Source organism: Trachinotus anak, unplaced genomic scaffold (assembly GCF_046630095.1).
Source record: "Trachinotus anak isolate AG129_WGS33_773 ecotype Australia unplaced genomic scaffold, CSIRO_AGI_Tana_v1 ptg000008l, whole genome shotgun sequence".
Lineage (NCBI taxonomy): Eukaryota > Metazoa > Chordata > Actinopteri > Carangiformes > Carangidae > Trachinotus > Trachinotus anak.
The window spans coordinates 8,382,598-8,404,766 of NW_027273859.1; the positions used below are offsets into that span (position 1 = coordinate 8,382,598).

The 22,169-nt window shown below is 40.4% G+C and overlaps 2 protein-coding genes across 24 annotated transcripts in view; one reads left to right on the forward strand and one right to left on the reverse strand.

Moving 5' to 3' along the window:
• rimbp2b (RIMS binding protein 2b) overlaps positions 1-10,003 on the forward strand; it is a 71,317-nt gene extending 61,314 nt beyond the window's left edge. For 10 of the 23 annotated variants that reach the window (XM_071482327.1, XM_071482310.1, XM_071482319.1 and 7 more), the window contains 7 exons: positions 979-1,160; positions 1,397-1,565; positions 1,740-1,802; positions 2,111-2,214; positions 4,077-4,148; positions 4,815-4,949; positions 7,371-10,003. In XM_071482327.1, the coding sequence (XP_071338428.1) occupies positions 979-1,160; positions 1,397-1,565; positions 1,740-1,802; positions 2,111-2,214; positions 4,077-4,148; positions 4,815-4,949; positions 7,371-7,568 (923 nt within the window). In that variant the 3' untranslated portion in view covers positions 7,569-10,003. Of the gene's footprint in view, positions 1-978; positions 1,161-1,396; positions 1,566-1,739; positions 1,803-2,110; positions 2,215-4,076; positions 4,149-4,814; positions 4,950-5,833 lie in introns of all 23 variants that reach the window. The other 13 variants (XM_071482315.1, XM_071482323.1, XM_071482331.1 and 10 more) reach the window with 5 other exon arrangements.
• On the reverse strand, positions 9,740-21,774 carry piwil1 (piwi-like RNA-mediated gene silencing 1). Its single transcript, XM_071482335.1, has 21 exons — positions 21,656-21,774; positions 20,905-20,984; positions 20,346-20,448; positions 19,798-19,926; positions 19,483-19,697; positions 19,257-19,378; positions 18,919-18,999; positions 18,073-18,270; positions 17,813-17,921; positions 17,414-17,540; positions 15,329-15,446; positions 14,623-14,737; positions 14,327-14,514; positions 13,912-13,984; positions 13,555-13,755; positions 11,925-12,028; positions 11,644-11,714; positions 11,406-11,559; positions 11,016-11,141; positions 10,800-10,947; positions 9,740-10,540 (listed from the first exon to the last, which is right to left on the reverse strand). The coding sequence occupies exons 1-21, from the start codon at positions 21,756-21,758 to the stop codon at positions 10,424-10,426; spliced, it is 2,682 nt and encodes an 893-aa protein (XP_071338436.1). The 5' UTR covers positions 21,759-21,774; the 3' UTR covers positions 9,740-10,423.
• Positions 21,775-22,169: the final 395 nt, after the last annotated feature.

Consider the following 22,169-nt stretch of genomic DNA (forward strand, 5'->3'; position numbering starts at 1 on the left):
TTGCATGACCTGTGTACAATACAGTGAGAAGGAAAGACACATTACTGGAAGAGTTAGTTCATTATTGCCTTGTTGGTATCACTCAGTTGCACATTCATTTACTCTGCTGCCATCAAAATGAAACATGTTTTCCCGTTGAAGCACATTTTACATCTTCCAAAAGGCATATCTCAGCTGCTTAGTTGGTATTGGTTGCTATATCCCTCAGCCATTATTCAGACTTGCAATCTGCCATTGAAACATTTAACATGGTGATCCATGAGAAGCATGGAAGCTGATATCAGGTTCATCCCTTCCCCCTCACTGTCCCTGATATCTGTGCTGCCAGGAACTGCCGGGGCATTTGATGTGTTATCTCCCCTTGGGAACGTGCCTTCTTTGCCCTTTTACGTTGCACATTGTTTCCAGATGTGGCCTCTAAGCATGACATCACACCTGCATTTGATGTAGGAATGCTCTCCTCGACATGTCCAGTCCCAGCAAAACATGCATGTTGATCAGCCTCTGTGAGATAAGGCAGTGAAACAGCAATGAACAATAGTGCAGTGTTACTTGTGTCATTCAGTTTCCCTTGCACCCCACAAACTGCTTGACGTGCGTTTCCTGTCTGTGCTGTGTTGTACTGTGTTCTATGATGTTTTGTGACTGTCACGCCAGCAAGCAGAGATGTGTGAACGAAGAACCCTGCTGTGCTACGATTGTACCGAGCCTTTTTTTTTTTTTTTTTTGTAAAAAAAAACAAACGTTTTTTGCTTTTAGTGCGTGAACGCAACAGAACTATCGTTTTCAAAGTGAGAGAGATTAAAACTAAAAGTATAATTATTGCATTCGATCTCTGGCTCTTTTTTCACACATGAATCTCATCACCCTCTCCCCTGTCAGCTCTAACAAAGAGACATCTTCTGCTCTCATTGCCTCTACAGCCAGCGTGGCTGTATAAGGCTGGTAGTAGCAGCAGAGGCCTCCTCTATGTTTCAGACGGCTATGGCGGTCGCAGGCACGGGCGGGGACGGCGTTCCCCGGAGTACTATGAGGAATCAGAGCCAGAGGAGATGACCCGTGTGTTTGTGGCTCTGTTTGACTATGACCCCCTGTCCATGTCTCCCAACCCTGATGCTGCTGATGAGGAGCTGCCATTCAAGGAGGGCCAGATCATCAAGGTGGTGGCTTGATTCTTGGACACTACTCTACTGAGATGGATGTTTCATATGTCCCTAAAAAAGAGAAAGTCATGTGTCCTTTATTTTTTTAAAGTCCCCTACGCTTGACTGCTGTCTTATCAAAAGTCTTTAGAATTACACATAAACAGTAGTGATCTCTGTCTATTTGCAGATTTTATGGTATCTGTCTTGTTTCTGGCTGGGTGTCTTCCCCTGACACTTTGTTGTCCTTTTAGGTGTTTGGGAATAAAGATACAGATGGCTTCTACAGGGCGGAGATTCGCGATCGAGCGGGTCTGATCCCCTGTAACATGGTCTCTGAGATCCAGACAGAGGATGACGAGATGATGGACCAACTCCTCAAACAGGGCTTCCTGCCACTCAACACTCCTGTGGAGAAGTTAGGTCAGACATCATTTTCCCAACAGTACCCCCTCCAACTCTTTTCTATTGCTTTGAACTTATACCCTTTATGTCCTTCTGGGAAACGTTATGTTCTACTAAATTGCCTTTTACTGACACATTTCTCCTTCCGTCTACTCTTCTCACTTAATTATGTTTTTCTGCTTTCCTGTGAAGTGAACTGCGACCGTTTCAAAGATGGCCGCTCAATAAATCGCAGGTCCAGAAAGTCCAAGAGAGGTCTGTGCCCAGTGAAATGCTCCTCTTCTCTCTGCTTCATCTTTACTGCTTTTTTCACTCCTCACCATCCTTTTTCATCTGTGAACTTTTGACCAATTTCTCCTGTATTTATTGTCACTAAGCATTCCCCAACTACTAACATGGACGTAGTCTGCTTTGAAATCCTGATGATCACATATTGCAAATATTGTTGGACTTGTGAGGCTATTGCGTATTGTCACTGGTCATCGCATCCTTCAGTGGAGTTTTTATATTATTGCCACTGATTACTCCTGTCTTTGTGTTGTTATTGCTTCCCCTCCTCACAGAGAGGAACAGGCGGAGCGGCCGTCAACACCCGATGTCAACACGGAGAATGGTAGCTCTGTATGACTACGACCCCAGAGAGAGCTCCCCTAACGTTGACGTAGAGGTAGTGTCTTCCTGTAGCTCCAGCTATCCACTTTGTCTTGACCGTTCTCTGTCGCCATCATCATGTTAACAAATGCATAAAAGCACTAAACATTTTCAGCTGCACAGGATGTGAGACAGAGATACTCTATTTGTCATTTTGAAGTTCAGAATTTAAATAAATAGTTTGGCCTTGTGAGAAATATTCTCGTTCACTCTCTTGTCGAGAGTTCGCTGAGAAGATTTATATTACTCTCATGTCTGTCTGTTAAGTATAGTGCTACAGTAGCTGGTTAGCATAGCCTAGCATAAAGACTGGAAACGCGGGGGAAGTGTGGCTCTGTCCACAGCTCATAAAAAGTCTGCCTACCAGCACCTCCAAAGCAGACTAATTAGCCTGTTATATCTTGTTTGAGTTAGTGTATAAGTGACAATTTGTGCTTTTACAGCAGGCCATGCTGCGTTCACACAATGGAGAATGGAAAGAGCAGGAAAACCTCCTGGTATTCTGATCCCCACTGCTGGCCGTGTAGTTACATGACTTAAATACCCTAAATAGCTACATTTGTGGTGTCATGTATCTGGTGCAGTTCATTAACAGGCTAAACCAAACAGAAACTAACTGTGCAGCTTCTTTTAAATTAACTGAATCAATTGCATGAGTCTTAATAGTGAGTTTAATATATATGCAGACATTGGCAGACAGTTTGTCAGTGATTTGTGGACAAAGTGAAATTCCCAATATCTGCAGTTTGGAATTGCAACTCAGAGGCTGACATGAGCGGGTTTCCTGATGCATCATTTCAGTCAAAATGATAACATGTAAATGCAGCATTGCCTGGCGTCTTCGTGGTGATGACAAGATTCCAGGAAGTTACTGCACCCAGCCAAGAAACAGTCTGGCACATTAACTGTAAAAAAAAACAAATTGTCATCTTTACACCTTTTTTTTTTTTTTTTTTGCATGGATTAAAACAAACAAAATACAACATGTGACTAAGTCAGCTTTCGAGGAGCTGGACGGTTTGCGTGTCTTTTTTAACTTTTGGACAGTCAGGCTGTTTCTCCCTCCTTCCAGTCTTCGTGCTGAGCTAACTGTCTTCTGGCTCTCGCCTTGTATTTACCAGGCAGATAAGAGAACGCTATCTAACTCTTGACATGACAGTGTCAAACTATTCATTTAAGTCAGAGTGAGGGCAGTATGTGCACAGGTGAGGTTGAATGAGGAGTTAGCACTGTGTTAGCTAGAGGATAGAAAGTACTTTCCCATGCTGTTTTTTGGCCCTTCCCCCCGGTTTCACTTACTCTCACCTTTCTATTGGCACTGCCACCGACACAGTATGAGGGCAACAGACTGAATGAGGAGGTGAGTGAGGGCAAGGAGGGTACAGTACTGTCTGCTCTGTGTGTGTTTCCACCCCCATTTGTTGGAGTGCAAATAAGGAGGTGGGCTCTGGATGGTGGGCCACGGCCCTCTGTCCCCGGTGGTCATGAATACAGCCCCTCATACATTGCCTGAGCCAGCATCTCCCCTCCTCGGTTTGGTCTTTTGTGTCGACCTGTCTCCTACATATTGTACATATACTGTGTTTGGTTTGTGTGTTCTCAAGAATCCCATAGGAGAGATGTGCCCACTGTGTTGCAATCCTGTCTTCACAGTTCCAACATTTGATGCATTTACAGTTGCAACAGTCCATCTGCTAGGACTGGATTGACACTCGTGCTTAAGATGCATCACATTGATTTGGAGAAGGAAGCACAGCATTTCAAACTCATCAGACCCCAGTAGATTTGATGTTTTGGAAAGTCTTTGGCAAACTGCTGTGAACAACAACAATAGTACAACAGACCAAATGGATCTCAAGTCTCTCTCTTCTCTAACAGGCTGAACTGACTTTCTGTGCCGGTGACGTCATCACAGTTTTTGGTGAAATAGATGAAGATGGCTTTTACTATGTAAGTACTAAATGTCTCCATGTCTGTTGATCATCTGTTTCCGGCTATTTAGAGCACAATGCAGTCAGCATGGCTTTACATAAAAACACATCTGTGCAAACTTAGTCACAGAGTTGTGGAAGGATTCATTTTGGGGATGTACATAACAATTTGAGGAGAAAAGTACAATTCCTGGGGAACATTCCTACAAGAAACAGCCAACAACAGTGTGCTCCAGCAATGGCATGATGACTTATGCTTCATAGAACTGACTAGAGTCTTCACCACAGCAATGGCAGCTGGGTATTGTAGTAGTTATCCACGATAACAGCCTGATGAAAAATCACTTATAACTGAGAAACAATGCAGGAGTAATAGAAACTGGTCGCAATAATTGAAACCTGTACAAGTGATAAAAACCTTGAGTAATGTATTAGATTATCCAGGAGACTCCCATGCTTCTTTGTTGAAGATTTCATTACAAGAAAGCTGTTGCACTATACCTGCTTTATGTTCCTGCATGAGATACAGGTATGTTTACTAAACACAAGGCTTAGTCCATATGCTTAAAGAACACTGTTCTCTTGCAGTATTAGCTGTGAGGATGCTGCATTGGGATGCGAGGCTCTAGCCTCAGTCATGTACACTTGAGTTTAATGCAGCTCACTGCTGTTGTGTGCTCCACAGGGCGAGCTCAATGGACACAAAGGACTTGTTCCTTCCAACTTTCTAGAAGAAGTGCCTGATGATGTAGAGGTTTTTCTCACTGACTCACCATCTCGATACCCCCAGGACAATCCAGCACGGATAAAGACCAAAAGGGTACATGCTCCTTCGCAGTACTAGCCCTCTGTCATCCATTTACTCTTTTCAGTTCCCTCTATCCCCTTTAGTTTTGTGTCTGTGCGTGTGTGTGTCTCATTGCTCAAAGTACAATGGGATTTCTGACTTTGGAGCATTACACTGTAAATAAATAGATGTCTAAGATCTATGAAAAAAATAAAACTTTAAGACTAATACTTGACAGAGGTACTTTTATTTTTCATGTTTACTGCTGTGAAAGGGGGGGGAGTTCTGCATTGTATAATACATGGGTATATTGTATTCATAAAGCATTCTCAATGAGAGTAAAATGGAGTGGGAGAAGCTCCTGTGACTTTTTACTTGTTCTGTCATGTCTTGAAAAGAGCAGTTAACACTTTTTGCACATGCATATTTAGCATTCTGATACAGATGCTTTATGAATATATTCTGTGTTTGATCTCAAATAATTTCTAATAGAGTAAATAGTTTTGTTGTACTGAAAGATGAACTATGTAGTCTGTAGCTCAGCATGTTCTATAGTCCAGATGCATGAATTCTTGAACATTTTATATAAAGAAAAGATTAAGTCTAGTGTAGTACGACTTTTGTATCTGCTCCTGAACGCCTTGTTTTGTATATTGCTTTCTTGTAAAGTAGCACGCAAAGGTCACTTAGCCTATGTTGCCATCAGAGAATAATTTCAGAAGTAATTATTTACTAAATGTAAATATGTGATGTTATTTTTGTGTTTAACAAATAATGCAATTGTTGAAATATTAATAGGTGTCATCAAGATATTTCTTTCCTTGTGTTCTAATTTGCCATTGTCATAGTGCAAACTATATTGAAATGCCATCACCATATTTTTTTTATTTCTTTTCCTCACCCGCTTGGCAAAACAGAAGAAGAGTGTTCATTTCACACCTTAAAGGCTCTGTTTCCGTCACGTAAGTGAGCAACTGAGGATACCAAGATTACGCTCCCCTCGTCTAATGCAGATGACATGGGTACCCTTAGTTTCTGGTATGCAACATGTACACTCAGTATGATGTTCCTTTAGTGCTGCTATGCCTTTAGGTAGTTTTTAGGAAACTTGTGAAGCACTCAGTACTGTTTGTTGGTAGGAGACAGTAACCCTAGCCAATGCATTAGACAAGAAGTATGGTATCTTCAGTTGTTTCTCTGAGTGTTGTACATGACAATGTCCGTCTCCTGCAATAAGTCTCCTGCTGTAATTCATGATAAGCTAAAAGGCCATTGTTGCACAGTTATCTGCAATTGTTGATTCTTGAGTTAAAAGGAACAGTAATGCAAACATTTAGACTCGTATGACATGCTGCATCCTAGACAAGAATTACAGAAAAGCCACCAAGTCTATGCAAAAACCCAAAGAAAAGCATGAAGTGTTGATTTGGTTTCATGGTGTAGTGTAAGCCTATCGCCAAATTTAGGACACATTTTCTTGCATGTAAAGAGTAATGTGAGATGGTAAATACAGCCATGAACTCTAAAAAACAAATTTTGGTCAAATCAGTCAGCACATTGGTTTTCAAATCAGTTCCAATTTGTAAATCAAGACAAACTGCTGATTAAAATGCAAAAATTACAATAACAATAATTTAAAGTGAGACTACGCATCTTTTGCTGAGCAGCAGCCAGTGTGGTTACAGAAACATGACGCCCCGAGTGTATTGAACTTCCATTTGTGAGTGGAAGAATGTTTGGTTTTCTCAAAAGTTACATAGTCTCACTTTAAACTCTGCATAATAAAAAACTACATGCAGCAGAATGATGATATGATTTGATGTTACATGTTCTGGTGTGTAAATTATATTCACACATGCTGTAAATAGAAATAGAACCTTATATAAATGTTATCTTTAACCATCTGTCTTCCCAAAGTGCAATTTAAAGGAGCCTTTTAGCTCATGATTACAGAAAAGGAATAGTGAATAGTTTCTCTGTAACCCAGTTGTATCAGTAAATATTTCTATATATTGAAGAGGAAGGAAAGTGAATGTGATATAAATACGTCCCACTTGTCCCAAACTGCAAATGTATCTGTTTATGTGAGAGGAACTGCCCTGCCTTTGGTAGTCATTGTTGGGAAATGTTGTCACCTTACATTGATGTGAAAGTTAGTCAATGTCATGTTGTTGTAGCTTATTCATAGCAGCTTCATTAAAAAAAACAAAAAAAACAAAAAAAAAACAACACAGTTTCTACCTGACAGAGGGGGAGGGAAAGGCGGGGAGGAGGGAGGGTGTGTGTATCTATACCTCAGTGCACAAGACTACATCCAGGGAGGTAGACTTCAGAGCTATGGTGGCCCTGCTGAGACAGAAAGGACTTAAGAGAAGGAGGGGGAGTAGTGACTGAGGTGTGAGAGACGGCTGGCTTTTTAACACCCTCAACTGTCCCTTACGGGTCTCCCATTAGGTTCCACTGGAAAAATCGGGTCCGCCCAGAAGAGCAGCCTCTCCCACAGAGTGTCCACACATCCCTGGCTCTGGCCCTGCCACCGTGGGGCCCGGCAGTCCCATCAGGGCCCCACTGGACATGTACTCCTCCAAAAAGAGAAAGGGACTGCTCTCCAAAGGGAAGAAACTATTGCAAAGACTTGGCGCTGTAAAATAATTTCTTGACTTACTTGCGAGAGTGTCATCCACTTCCTTTTAGTGTTTAAAAAAAAAAAAAAGATCATACAGTGGACAGGTGGCATTTGTGAGCTTAGCAAATGCTTTATTCTTGTACATCTGTTGTATACTAGAATATTTGTATTTTGTTAACGGTATCAGCTACATATTTTCAACAACACATTTCATATAATGGTCCCGAGACCTCATGGTGTCGGCCAATGTAGTATTGAGTATCTGACCTCCAAGTCTCTGGCTGATGAAGTTCTGCTGTAGACAGACAGAGCCCGGGGCATTCTCCATTTGCACTTGGTCAAGTCTGATGACACTTAATGCATCACATGAGTCTGACCAGTGTCTCTGCACACAGAAATCAGAACACCATTCAAACACTGAGGGCTCAGATCAACCTTGGAGGCCATTTTGAATCTGAGGAAAAAGCTGGACTTGGAGGGACTCGACTTGCTTGTTCAAAACAGCCAGTTGCGTTAATAGTATGAGGTTTGCATGCTTTACTTCAGCACATTCCCTCCTGGCCCTGTGAGAGTGCATGTGATGTGATGGGCTCAGTATGGAACCTGCAGCATGCAGCACTTCAGTAGAGCGTGGCAGACTCACTGTGCAGTTTACTGTGACAAATAAGCAGAATTAACTCCTACTCTTCTGCCCTATCTCAAAAACTATACTAGCAGCAAGTGTACCCCCCTCCCCCTTACAAAACAAGCACATACTCTTCCTACTACAGGGTCTCTGCAGTAAAATGAGCCTGAATGGAAATGCCTAGTAGATCCAACCGTCATGTATTTGCCTTATAATCGCACAATGGTTAGTACCTTGTCCAGTAGTGTGTGCAGTTCCATGCAAACCATTCACTGATCTTGTTGTTTTATAACACAAGCTGTTTGCAGATGTTAATCCTGACTTGTGATGTGCAGGGTATTGTGTGACTGTCGTGACTTCAATAGGACCAGAGATTACACATAACCGACCAAGACTCGTGTCTACGGTGTCCATCGTCCATAGTTAAGCCCAAAATAGAAGACATTAGTTTGATCTCAGAAGTATTCCTTGGAGAATAGATGATTTATAAAGGGTAAAATTGCTCCCTGCATAACCAAATTCTACCACTACTGAATAAACTGTTTTTTTGTGCCACACTGATGCACATCTGATCTAAAACAATGGCTACTCTACAAAGGAAACAATATTACATAAACACATGAACAAATAGAAGTAGATAATCTGTGTGTCAGTAAATGATGTCCTTTTGTTGTACTGCGTTTGATTCATAACATGCAACACTTCTGGGCTTCACTAGAAGATTAAAAGTTTGACTCCTTTCACAGTAGTTAACAGTGAGACACAAGGCTACCTCTACACTGCCCCTCCACCCCCAAATCTATTAGATCTGAAATATGTTTATTCAAGCCAATCTGTCATCGATGCCTGTTCAGTGTGTCCCAAGTCATGTTGGTGCAGGATACAAGTACTGTAAATCAATATAATATATATATCTACACCTTAATGTAGAGTAGTGAATGTATGATGAATTGAAAGCCAATGTATTTTCAAAGCTGCCCAAAAGGATTGTGCAGGTGTCCGTCTTTGTGCGTGAAATGAAACAGTCCACTTTTATCTCCTCACGCCATTCTGTTTTCCATTTCATCCTCTCATGTATTTTAAAATCTAGCCTATTTTTTCTACACACAAGAGTTGAACTGAAACTGCCAAAAAAGAATGTATGCAAAACATTCTGTAATACTTTCTGTACAATTCTCGGCCACCTGATCTACATCTTTTCCTATTGATGGACCATGTCCTCAGACATTGCTTCTATTCATTTTGAGTGACTGTTGCTCTTTTTGTACTTTGTCCATTTGTAAAATTGTTTTTAAATGTTTATACTTGATTTTCAAACTGCCTTTTTTGTACATTTAACTTTATAATCAAACAGTGCAAGCTTTCCCCATGGTGTCTTGAAGACCATATTGTTTAAAAGTCTGCAATTGTGTGCTAGCTTTATGATAAGAATTATCAGCCTATATTAATGGTTACAAATTATTGTGTGGGTGTGCATGTGCAATCTTTTCTAAAAAAAAAAAAAAATCTAAATAAATTTGATATTTTGTAATGTTTGCATGTCTTATTTAACTTGAAAATGCAAAAATGACATACCACGCAAAGAAATATTTATTAGAACCATTTGCAACTGCAGGCACAGTTCTTGGGACCTAGAAATTGACCCATATGAGCCTTCTTACAAACAAAAACTTAAAATTTCAGCATGTATTTACTTCCCAGTATGGAGGGCAGCCATTTCTATGTACTCTAACAAATCAGTCTCACTTGTATAATAAAGCAGGTAAAGAAAGATTCCAGGTTCCCCTACAAAGAAAAAAATGCTTTGATATTTTTTGTTTTCCTGAGGCAAAACCCCACATCAACTTACACAGGTAATGAAGTTACATTACATCATTACATGCAGTCTAATTCTTAGTTCAGAAACTGCCTGGATTATCTCTCTGATCAAGTTATGTGTGGCATTTCACTCAGTTTACCACCTTATGTGAACCACAAGTGCATTTCCAACAGAAGGCAGGTGCCTTTTCAACTCTGAATTGTGGCTTTAAATTAGACTTAAATATGTAATACAAACCTCTTGAACTGTGTAATTTTATACACAGGGCTATCTGACTCAGTCTGAGGCTACAAATGCAAAACTCTTGGCATCATCAAAACTTAACTTACATTCATTTAAACTGAAGAGAACTTTTCTCACTGACATTCACATACATCAAGTTCTTTTCATGGAAACTTTAGAGTCAGAGCTGAACAAATAGCTCATCTTTCCCATCCTTACAGGTAGAAGAGGAGGTCGTCCAGTTGCACATTAGGTTCCCTGTGGATGTTCTGACCCACAAGGAAAGCCAACTTGTGGGCGTACTGGCAGGGAGCAGGCACTCTGATGATCCCCTAAAGGCCAGATATAAAAACAAACAGTATATTCTTTGACTCCAAAATCACTCTGACATTTACTTTCTTTTTGGGATTACATCATGTTGGCTCTGGTCCGTTATTCTTCTTAAAAATACCACAAATTCATTAACAGGAGAACAACATTTTTCAACACAACTGCACTTACACATTCAAAGCTGTTCTCTGTGGAGAAGCCACGAGTACAGCCATCCAACATGAAACACCCATTAACACAGGGATTTTAAAGCCAGCCTACCTGCCAGTTGTAGTACATGTGGCACAGCTTGTAGGTAAGCCGCTGCATATGATCAGGCTTCAGTCCGCTGGTGTCGTACACAACATTGTAGTGGGTTGGTGAGACACTTCCAGACCTGACAGCCTGGCTCACGATGTAGAAGTCATACCTGACAAACAACAGTTAAATCACTATTACTAAATACAGATAAGATGAAGGAACAGCCGAGAAACATACCACTCAGGACGGGTGACCTCTGAGTCAACGATGGTGCCTGGGAGAGGGTTGGTCACTTTGCCATCGATGTGGGCGAAGAACCTGCTGCTGATGCGCTTCTTCACCACCACCACACTCAGCTTTGGCCTACGATGAGCAGATGGAGATGAAGGCTCCATCAAAAACAGTCAATTTACAGGATAATTTGAGCTTTGTTCAAGTTCTTCTTTTGGTGTGTGAGCTCCCCTGCTCAACCGCATTCAAACCAGAGTCAATATCAGTTGATCAGCTGTGGACATTACTTGTGTTTCAGCACCTGGTGCTCTCAGTGTCATTCACGTTGGAGATTTAACGAACAGCTTCTAAGTGCAGCAGCGCTTTTAAGAGGAAAACTGGACGTGAAAAACTTACGAGTAGTCATGCCCCATGGACTTGATGGAGTCCATGATCTGTGAAACCTCGTAGTTAACCACACTGTGCAGCTGTCCATCTCCCACTCCATCTCGGTACACAATGATGCGTGAAGGCAGGCAGTTGTTGAACTTCAGATAGTCTTTCAGGGCAGCTGGAGGATAAACAAAAAGTTATTCTGAAACTTTTGACAGAGGATTATTGTGCATATTAAAACTGAAAAATAAAAGCAACTTGCCACTTAAGGCCATCTTCAGTCCATCCATGATTTCCTGACCCTTGTGCTGCAGCACACACCTGGAAAACCACCTTGACAGAGAAATTGAAAATATCAGACAACTTACTAGATGCACTGTTGCACTAAACCAAAGACAGGGAGGTCACTAAAATATCTAGTGTAATGCAGACCTGTGCACATGTTAAGTACAATCTAACACGACTGTAGAACAAAGTATAGTGAACAGTCACCACTCAACCCTTCATGACACACAGCTGCCCCCCTCTGCTGTAGACACTAACCTGCTCATGCTCTGGTTGAGGCTGGCCACTAGAGCTCCAATGGACCTTTTCCCAGCAGTAGTGTCATGGTAGCAGTCAATGCCCACAATCATCAGCTGTTTGAGCTGCACAGAGGGATGGGTTAAATTATCAGTATAATGTCAGGATTACATCATTACTTCCCATTTGTTGATGTTTGTTTTTATCCCAACCATGCCCTTTAAATGACTCAAACTGTCATGGAAACTAATGTATTGTCTGAGGTTAGGGATACATTCACTAACCTAGGCCTGTGGAGAAGCCTTATGAGTAATATATGGGTGCAGCGATCTGATAACAAGCTAGGATATACCTGAATCAGAAAAACAGAGTAAGCCAGTGTCACATTTATATGTATCACGTCTGACAGTACAAAGCAGGAAGCCTCCAAAACAACATAAAGTGAAGATGACTACGAGCATGAAAAGAATTTCCTGCCACTGTGGGGACAAACATAGTTTTGTCTGTTAACATCTCAGCCTTTGTGCAACGAATCTGACAATAAACAAACCTGATTCAGACCCCAAAATTCTATTAAGTGTTGTGTTAAAATTTGAAACTGACAGTTTGAGACATTACATGGTCCCAGTTTCATTTTCTGCTCTAAAACAACCTCTGACAGCTTAACCATCTGAGGCCCACGTTAAGACTTTTCTGTTTTTCATACCTTTGTGTTTTTGCCTTATGCAGTTGTCATTTTCAAAAGTTTCTCCCAAGTGCTACACAGATTCAGAGTCAGCACAACTTCAGCTAATTATATGTCACTCAAAAATTTCTATACACTCTCATGGGAATAGTAGCCCGCAAAACAAGAACAAAAAAAACTTGAATTACTGCCTCACTGTTCTATGCCTCTGCGATTAGTTTCAGTTTACATTCCTGTTTAGCCAGAGTCATAAAATAACATCCATTTGAGTGAAATTGTCATAATTGCTGTGTGAAGTCTTGACTAATGGCTAAAAAGTGTTTTGTGAAGTCACCGTAACCTCAACCTTTAACAACCAAAATCTAATCAGTTCATCCTTGAGTTCAAGTGAATGTTTGTGCGAGCAAGTGTTACTGAGATATTGTGTCCACGAGAATGGGACGTACAGACGGACAGAGGAGGCATAAAAATTACAAAGGAGGACTTTTAATTTTTCCCTCTTTTATCGATAAAAACACTGCAAACCATAATAACGAAGAATTTGTTTAAGGAAATAAACAAACCACTGCAAACCAATATTTGTTTGGTTTGTTCTAGAGGTGATTTGGAGTTTCTTTGGAGGAGTGTCCAATTCAGTGAAGTGACTCAAGACGTCACTAGCACAGATGGCAAATGAGAATCTATCAATATACACAGAAGTAAAATAGCAATCCACCAGTCAAAGGATAGGACGATCCAAATCTTTTCTAACTTTATCCAAACTTCTCTAACTTCAGTCAGTAAACTGTTTGACTGAATTAAGAGTTTATCAACTCTAAAGACAACGTGATATTTGGGAGCATTTACGCTCTTGTGGGCTTCAGAGGGTTAATCTGCTCAAGAACTACTTAAATCTTGTTTTCCCATAGCTTTTATTTACGACTTATTTTCTTTAATGTACAAATTACAGATGACTTAATGACTTACAGGGATTTCCACGCTCCACAGCTCTCCTCCCATCTTGCAAGCCATCTGCAGTGCAATCTTGGTGGCCACAGTCATGAGTGCCTGAGGTCGGCTGAGGGTACGGGCAATCACACACTGGCTGGGAGTCGGGCAGTCCACACAAAGGTACTTCTTGATGCAGTCGTACTTGTCCTTCCTGCTGCTGGGGAGGACCACCACCACCTAGCAAATGGAAAACAGTGCAAGGTCTCATACTGTTTTTATTAATGGGGCACATCTCTCTGCTTTAACACACGAACTGACTAAATGAGAAGAAAAGGTTAAATCTAACGAACGTGATCTGCTCTGTCTTCGTCTGTTAAATGTTTAGTCACTAACCATCTGTGTTTCGGGTCCAACATTGTGCTGCAGGGCTCTGAGGAGAGACTCCTGGTGATCCTCGTACTCAATCCTGAATGAAAGGACAGCTCAGATGATTAAATTACATAAATTAGTGCCCAATGAGGGCTGAGTGATATGACCGCAAAACGACTCAACAATTTAGTTAGTTAGGCCACAATACAGACTATGAAGTTAACAAATTGTTAAAAGTATTGAACTTTCAATTCTAAATTAAAAATTCAAATACAAATTTATTTTGGAAAAAAAAACTGTTCCTGTTTTACAGGATTATATTCAAATATATCCATAAATTACATAAATGATAACTGCCATGCTCACAAATCACTTTCTTCTGAGGGTAGGAAATAACCCATAGATAACTACAACAGATTGTTCATGTGCTAAAACTCACATGGTTGCTCTCTGTAGGCGGATGCCGAGTGGACCTGAGACTTTGTTGAGGGTCTGCAGGATGGACTGGGCTTCATTGCCGTTACGACGGGTGTAAAACAAGAGCCAGTTGTACAGCGGAGGAGACTGGATCACTGGCACCCCACGCATCTCTCTGGACCATTCAGCTGATGCGGGGTTGTAACCATACTAATGGTGACACCATTATTTATGTTAATCTCTAAATTAAGATTGTATAAATAAATCCATTTAATTAATTCAAAAGAGCAAATTTATGTAACCACAAGCATATTATACCGATCTTGATCCCTGGAAAATCCTCTCCACTGGGAGCATTCTGCCAGTCAGATTTAGGAGTTTCTTATCAAAGTTGAGTCCCCACTTATCCAACTCTGCCTGTGCGTCAGCATTCCTGCGAAATAATTTTCAGGATTTAAATCAAAGCCTGGGATTACACTGCCTGAAGATGTTGACTGGAAAATTCACTATTCCAGTGTCTGTGCAATAAGAACAGACTGTCTACACAAGCTGCTGAAATGAGCACAAGTTTTAGAGAAAACAGTGAAGAGCCTTCATGATCAATTCCATGATACATATAAATATATAGATAAATTACAGTATTTAAATAGGCAGGAAAAAGTAGTTGTGACCGAGTATGTTAACATTTGACAAATATCATTTGTGATGTGTATAAATTCACCACTGTCACCTGGAGCTAATAATAATAATAATAATAATAATAAAGTAAATGAGTTAAAGGCCTTGAAATCACATCTACGTACGTTGATTAGACATACTCAGCGGACTGGCTGTGAATTCTGACAAATATAACTGTCTTTTCAATATTTCTCATACTGGATGCTGGCATGAAGCTGCTGCTGCTACGATGTGTGTCCAGTGTAGCCACACCTCAGTTAGTATAAATGAGTGCTTGCAATATTTCTGACTATGAAACTTGTGGCAACGAGGTGGTTAACTCAGCGACATGTTGTTTATCACCCACTTCTGTATATTAGTGACAAATCTGTTGAGACGTCCCTCTCTCTGCTCTGGGGTCAGTCTGGTGTGGGCGCTCAAGTCTTTCATGATGTTGTAGTCAGCTCGCATCTTATCAGTGAGCCCTGCCGAACAGATTGATAAACCTTAGGACACCTTTCACTTAATGATTAGTTTACCATGGATTCTATCTGAACAAACTAACAAGATTTTCTACAATTAACTTCTGTCACCAGCAACCACACAGGGATTTCACAATGCTCTTCTATACTCTTGAATGTTGTCTTGTGACAGAAGATTGTACTGGTCAAATCTTTGAGCTGACACATTTGTGTATTAAATAAGTGTATTTCCATTACAGTTAAATCAGCTTATTATACTATACGTTCAATACCACATACAGTCAAGCCCAAAATTATTCATACCCTTGGCAAATTTTGACTTAGTTACTCTTATTCAACCAGCAAGTTTTTTCTTGATTGGAAATGACACAAGCACCTCCCAGAAGATAAGACAATGTACAAGAGGCATCATTGTGGAAAAAAATATTTCTCAGCTTTTATTTACATTTGAACAAAAAGTGGCATGTCCCAAATTATTCATACCCTTCTCAATAATCAATAGAAAAGCCTTTATTGGCTATTACAGCAATCAAACGCGTCCTATAATTGCTGACCAGCTTTTTGCATGTCTCCACTGGTATTTTTGCCCATTCATCTGTAGTGATGAGCGCCAACTCTTTCAGGTTGGAGGGTCTCCTTGCCATCACCCTGATCTTTAGCTCCCTCCACTGATTCTCAATTGGATTCAAGTCAGGACTCTGGCTGGGCCACTGCAAAACATTCATGTTTTTGTCCGCTAACCATTTCTTCACCACTTTTGCTGTGTGTTTTGGGTCATTGTCGTGCTGAAATGTCCACTGGTGCCCAAGGCCAAGTTTCTCTGCAGACTGCTTGACGATGTTGTTGAGAATCTTGATGTATTGCTCTTTTTTCATGGTGCTGTTTACTGTGATTAGGTTTCCTGGTCCATTGGCTAAAAAACACCCCCAAAGCATTAGGTTCCCAACATCATGTTTGACAGTGGGGATGGTGTTCTTAGGGTTGAAGGCTTCTCCTTTTTTTTTTTTTAGGATACATCATTGTGGCCAAACAATTTAATTTTTGTTGCATCTGACCATAAAACAGTAGACCAGAAGTCTTCTTCTTCGTCCAGATGAGCATTTGCAAGGTCAAGTGGGCTTTTGTGTGCCTTATCTGGAGAAGTGGCATCCTCCTTGGTCTGCGTCCGTGGAACCTAGCAGTGTGCAGTGTCCGTTGGACTGTCAGCCTTGAGACGTTGCCACCAACAGAGCCCAGATTCAACAGGATGGCCTTGATGGTGATCCTTGGATCCTTTTTACCTCTCTCACTATCCTCCTGGCCAGCACAGGTGTCACTTTTGGCTTCCGACCACGTCCTCTGAGATTTTCTACAGAGCGGAACTCTTGTATTTTTAATAATACTTTGCACTGTAGCCACTGGAACTTGAAAACATTTAGATATGGCCTTATAGCCCTTTCCTGACTTGTGAGCAGCCACAATGCGCAGCCGCAGGTCCTCATTGAGCTCCTTTGTCTTAGCCATGACTGTCCACAAACCAACTGCAGAGAGCTGCTGTTTTTCACCTGCTGAGTTGATTAAAACAGCTCTTCCCAATGAATCAGGGTAATTAGGATGCTTTAGAACAGCTTGGACTATTTGGAATGGTATAGAACTTTGGATTTTCCCATAGACTGTGACAGTTTGCAAAGGGTATGAATAATTTTGGACATGCCACTTTTTGTTCAAACGTAAATAAAAGCTGAGAAATCATTTTTTCCACAGTTATGCCTCTTGAACATTGTCTTATTGTCTCCTGGGAGACGCCCGTGTCATTTCCAATCAAGAAGAAACCTGCTGCTTGAATAAAAGTAACTTTAAGTCAAGATTTGCCAGGGGTATGAATAATTTTGGGCTTGACTTTACACGCTTTAGGTGGAGCAATAAATATTTCAAATGTTAACATGTTGAGTCTGAGTTTAGAGTCTAACACTACAGAGTAATGTGGAGACCTGTGAGGTAGCACAGCTCTGGGATGAGCATGGCCGGGCCAGGAGGAGCTGCTCCAGCAGGACCCATCCTCTTCACGTGGCTGATCAGAAGCACCTGGTTCCCATCAGTGATGTCCAGGCCATATTGCTTAACACAAAGAAACGGGAGTGACCTGTGAGTGAGGCTATTTAACACTGTGCACAGTTAACAATGTGCTCTCCTTAAAAGTTTGAGATGGATGCATAATTTCAACAGATTTTTTTAATCATTGCAATACTTTATACTTTTGGCCCAAACTGAGTCATAATCTGCTTTATCTTTTATATTTGTGCATGTCAGTTATCTGTATGCGTTTGTTGAAGGTTTGTCAAGTATTTTCACAGTTATACTAATCTTTGTGCTGAGTGTATGACACCTACAGTCTTGTAGTAGTTCTTGAAGGAAATATCTTTGTCTCCCCTCTTGAATGTGTTATTGGGAGTATGATCCCATGCAATGTCATCAATCCTGTAGGTTTTGTTGTTGTACCTAAAAATTGACAAGTAAACAGCACAGTAAGCGTTCAGGTTACACTGAGGCATTTGTTGGGATAATAAAACAACACCTCCAAGCCCAGTGTAATGAAGATGTAGGACTTTCATATGAATACAAATATTTGTATGTGAGATGTGGATCCTACTTGGTGAGGACTATGAGTCCAACCAGCTCCTTGGTACAGATCTCAGGAAAGCGTTGAGGTCCACACTGCTGCCTGATGGTGGCCATACAGTCAAGGACTGTCTCACTACGCAGCACTCTGTGGCTCACGTCAGTACACAGCATGATCGCCGACTCATACTGCAGGATGGTGGTGGTGTAGCCTGGCCAGATGGTCAGCCTGAGATAAAGGATGGGATCATTGTTTTTCATCTGTAATGAAAAAGTTGTTCTCCATCATTGGAGACTGCCCATTAACACTATTTCAGATAACTCTGCTATGGCTTTTCACTGGATGTAAAAAAGACTACTGGGACAACTATTTTATTATTTTAACACCAGGACATTTTTTTTCTTTCAAAAATTTCAGCAATAATCATTCATGTTTCATTTTCTGTTTTACATCTTTTTCAGACTGCATTTCCTACACAGTAGCAAATGCAAAGGCAGAAGCTTAGTTCATGACACCTTTTAGAAAGCAAAACTAACCATTTTCTGTCTGTGTCTGACTGTACTCGAGTTTCCAAGTTTGGAGGACAAATGTTTGTAAGGCCAAGGCTGAAAAAGAGTGAACCTGCTGTACTCATTATTGGTTGTGAATTACTCTAACGCAGTGTGTATTTGAAAGAAAAGTGTTATGCACTGAAAAAAATGGCAAGACTCATGACGTGTATTTTCTGGATGGTTATATACACTTGTGCCATTAGTTTACTTGTTTGAGAATCAAAAATCATAGAAGATCACATAAAAGAAAAAACTTAAAATCTTAATACATACTTTATGTGCAATAGTGCTGTCTGAAAAATAATACTGAAGAAAATGAGTTTACCTATGCTGTGGGACGTTGAGTGGATCACTGGGGTTGTAGTAGTTGCGTCCAATCTGCTGCATGTTGAGAATTCTCAAGATCCTGCAAAAACAAAATGACATCATTAATATGGTGTTTAGAAATTCAAAGACTCAAAATGCTCGTGCAAACAGTACAGGTACCAAAGCTTTTTTATTCAGATGTAATGACTCACTTCTATTTGAACATGCAAGAACCACAAATACACTAGTCACAAGTAAATCTAGTTATTGGGAGATGTTTCTTTGGTTTACTTTACTCATTTCAGAACTTACTGTACATTGCTGATTCTAAACAGACCTGAAAACTGGGCAACTTGCCTTCTGAATATGATGTTGTAGAACTGAATACACACTGGTGAGGTGGGTGGCAGCTCATTTGTCAGTGTAACAGTTATCTGAACCTTCTCCCCATTCCTTGTTTCGCTGTAGAGCACAGTCTCCTAAATGCAAAGTTAGACATTTCTTTCAAAGGCAGAAAACTTTCATCACTTTATCACTGTTATTACTGTTGTGATGTGTGGCTAAGCTTAGAGTATGAGGGTACCTTGCTGTGCAATCTTAGAGGCAGAAAGAGCAGAGCTCCATCAAAGCTCCGTGCTGAGCCAAGAACTTCCTCATGCTGGAAGAGAAGGGCAGATCTAAGACGACGAGACTCCATTGGTGGGTTAAAGTCCACGTGGTACTGATACAGAACCCACTGAGGGCGGGACAGGATGCGAAAGAAGTTGGCTGTCAACTGAACGGGAGTCCCACTTGTTCCTGAGGAAGCATACATACAATTCTAATCTATTATCTTCTCCAATTAAAAAAAAATGTATTTGCATGTGTTTCAAAATGTGCATTTCAAATAATGACAGACCAGATTTTGACTCCTTAACATGCTCCATAGCCTGCCTGGTGTTAACCCCTGCATCATGAAAATCCCGGCGCCGTCCACCTCTTTCTCCGAGCTTCACCTGCTGAAATCCAGCTGAAATCTGTAGAACAGCTAATGAAAACAAATTCATACCGTCAAGTTTTCAAACATTATCATGCAAAAATTAAAAGTATAAAAAATATAAAGGTAAATACGCTGTATGAGATGCACTTTGTAATCCTCAGAACATACAACAGGTATAGGCAAAGCTTTAGGCATGTAAAATTAACTTAACACCACAATCCAAGTGAGTGCACACATTCATTTAATCTCATGCTCTGAATCCAATTTCCCTACACAGCACTCCTTACCATAGCTAACTAAAATAAATACTGTAATAAATGTGCGAAAAACTGTGCACTCATAATTGCACTGCACAAGACTTTCCTCAATATATTTATTTAATAGCATATGCAATTTTGCAGACTTTCGAAAGAAAGACCAACCAAGACCATTTGAAATAAGTTTTATGACTTTGTGCTTGGCTGTACCTTCTGCAGAAAACGGTCCTGGAGCTCCTTTCTGCCTTCCTCTACCAACCAACTCCCCCTCTGCAGGAGGAACGACTGCTGGTGCAGACTCTCGAGCCTGGCTCTTCAAGAAAGAAAGGAGGAGGAGATTTGGAAATACAATGTTAAGGAAATAGTCAATTGTTTCCAAGGGATGAAAGTCAACTCTGTTATACTGTTTAGAGGATCTTGCCCATTGCATTTTGTGTGACTGAACTTAACATGCAAACAGATTTCCATTTCAAGCATCTTTCAAGCAGATATGAAGCGATGAATGCAAAACATTATATCGAATAAAAAGTTGCTCACCTAACACTAGGCTTGCAACAGTGAGGTCTGTGGATCATACCTATTAACAGCTTGATTATTTAGATAACATTTCATTACTGAGCTCCATAAACGAAAACCCATTAATGTACAAGTTATCCGTTTACCTCTGTCCTAAATATCTGAGAGTCACACAAGGATCAAAGAAATAACAGTGTAAAAGGGTTAATGTCATGTACAAATACCCCGAGATTTCAGTACAGACTCCTCTTACCGCTCCAGGTGGCGCAGTCTCTTGACCGCGGGCTCTGCCTCTTGATCTTGCTCTTGCCCTACCTGTCATTTTCAGACCTCCTTAAATGGTTTAAGAAATACAACATTATTAATGCAAAATTAAGTGCAATGAACTAAGAAACATTCAGAAATAAACTAAGAATTGAAATTTAAAAAAAAACAAAACTATTTACTAGTTTTCTACAAAACGCAACTTTCATCTAAATTAACTGATCATAATGTACAGTTATGAGAAAACCCCAAAGTTGCACATATAGACTTTAAAGTTATGTAGCTCTCCTCTTGTAGACACTATGGCGCCTGTCAATTATCTTCAATGCGGCCCACAAGCAGCCTGGGCCAGCTCCTGCATGGTCAGGCTAGCCGAAGATAGCATGCTAACAAAAGCTAACAACAAGTAAAACTGCATTTTTCCTGTTACAGGGCAGGCAAATATTATTATTCATTGTTCTAGTGTGTTAGCAAGTTGGTGAAATCCGTTAACCTCCACAGCCAACACTGGGTTAGAGTAGTCTTGTTAACTTAGTGAACGGATTTTACTTAATTAATTAACATTAATAAGCAGAGGTTTGCCGGCTATGACCTCACTATCTGAAAGTGGTATAATTAAGATTAAATCTAAACTTGGTAAAAAAAGAAAAAAGAAAAAAAAAAACCAGATGCACTCCCAAAATGTCATGTCATTGTAGAAATATGCTTAATATTTAATAGCCTTTAATAGTCTTACCGACCTTTGACAAAGCTTCTTCCAACGATGAAAAGTTCACTGCAGGTGTTGATCTCAATGAAAATTGCGGCAATGTAGTTATAGGCCTTTTCACTGAGGAAATTCATACGCTGTTCTACAGATTTTTTTTTTTTTTAATTAAATGTTTCTTCCGTTTACATATTGTGTCACTGTGTATTACAGACGCAGTTGTACAGAATGAATAAACTTAATAAAGATGTTGTAGAAAGGCTGCTGAAATAATTAATCAGAAAAGTCGAGGAACTACATTTTTAAGCGCAGTGATCCGTTTAACCTTAGTGCTGTTGCGTGCCCATTTTAATTTTTTTTTTATGCGATCTCATTTGTGACCACCAGATAGCAGCAAAGCCTGACTCCTCGTGTCTTGGTGTTTTATAAATCAGCAACAAACTCTCAAATATCCAGCTGAGTTTCAGCCCCCTGCTCACTGAGAACCACAATAATAAAAACAACATTTCCCAAAATATCACTGTGACCTCTTGTGACTGATCATAATC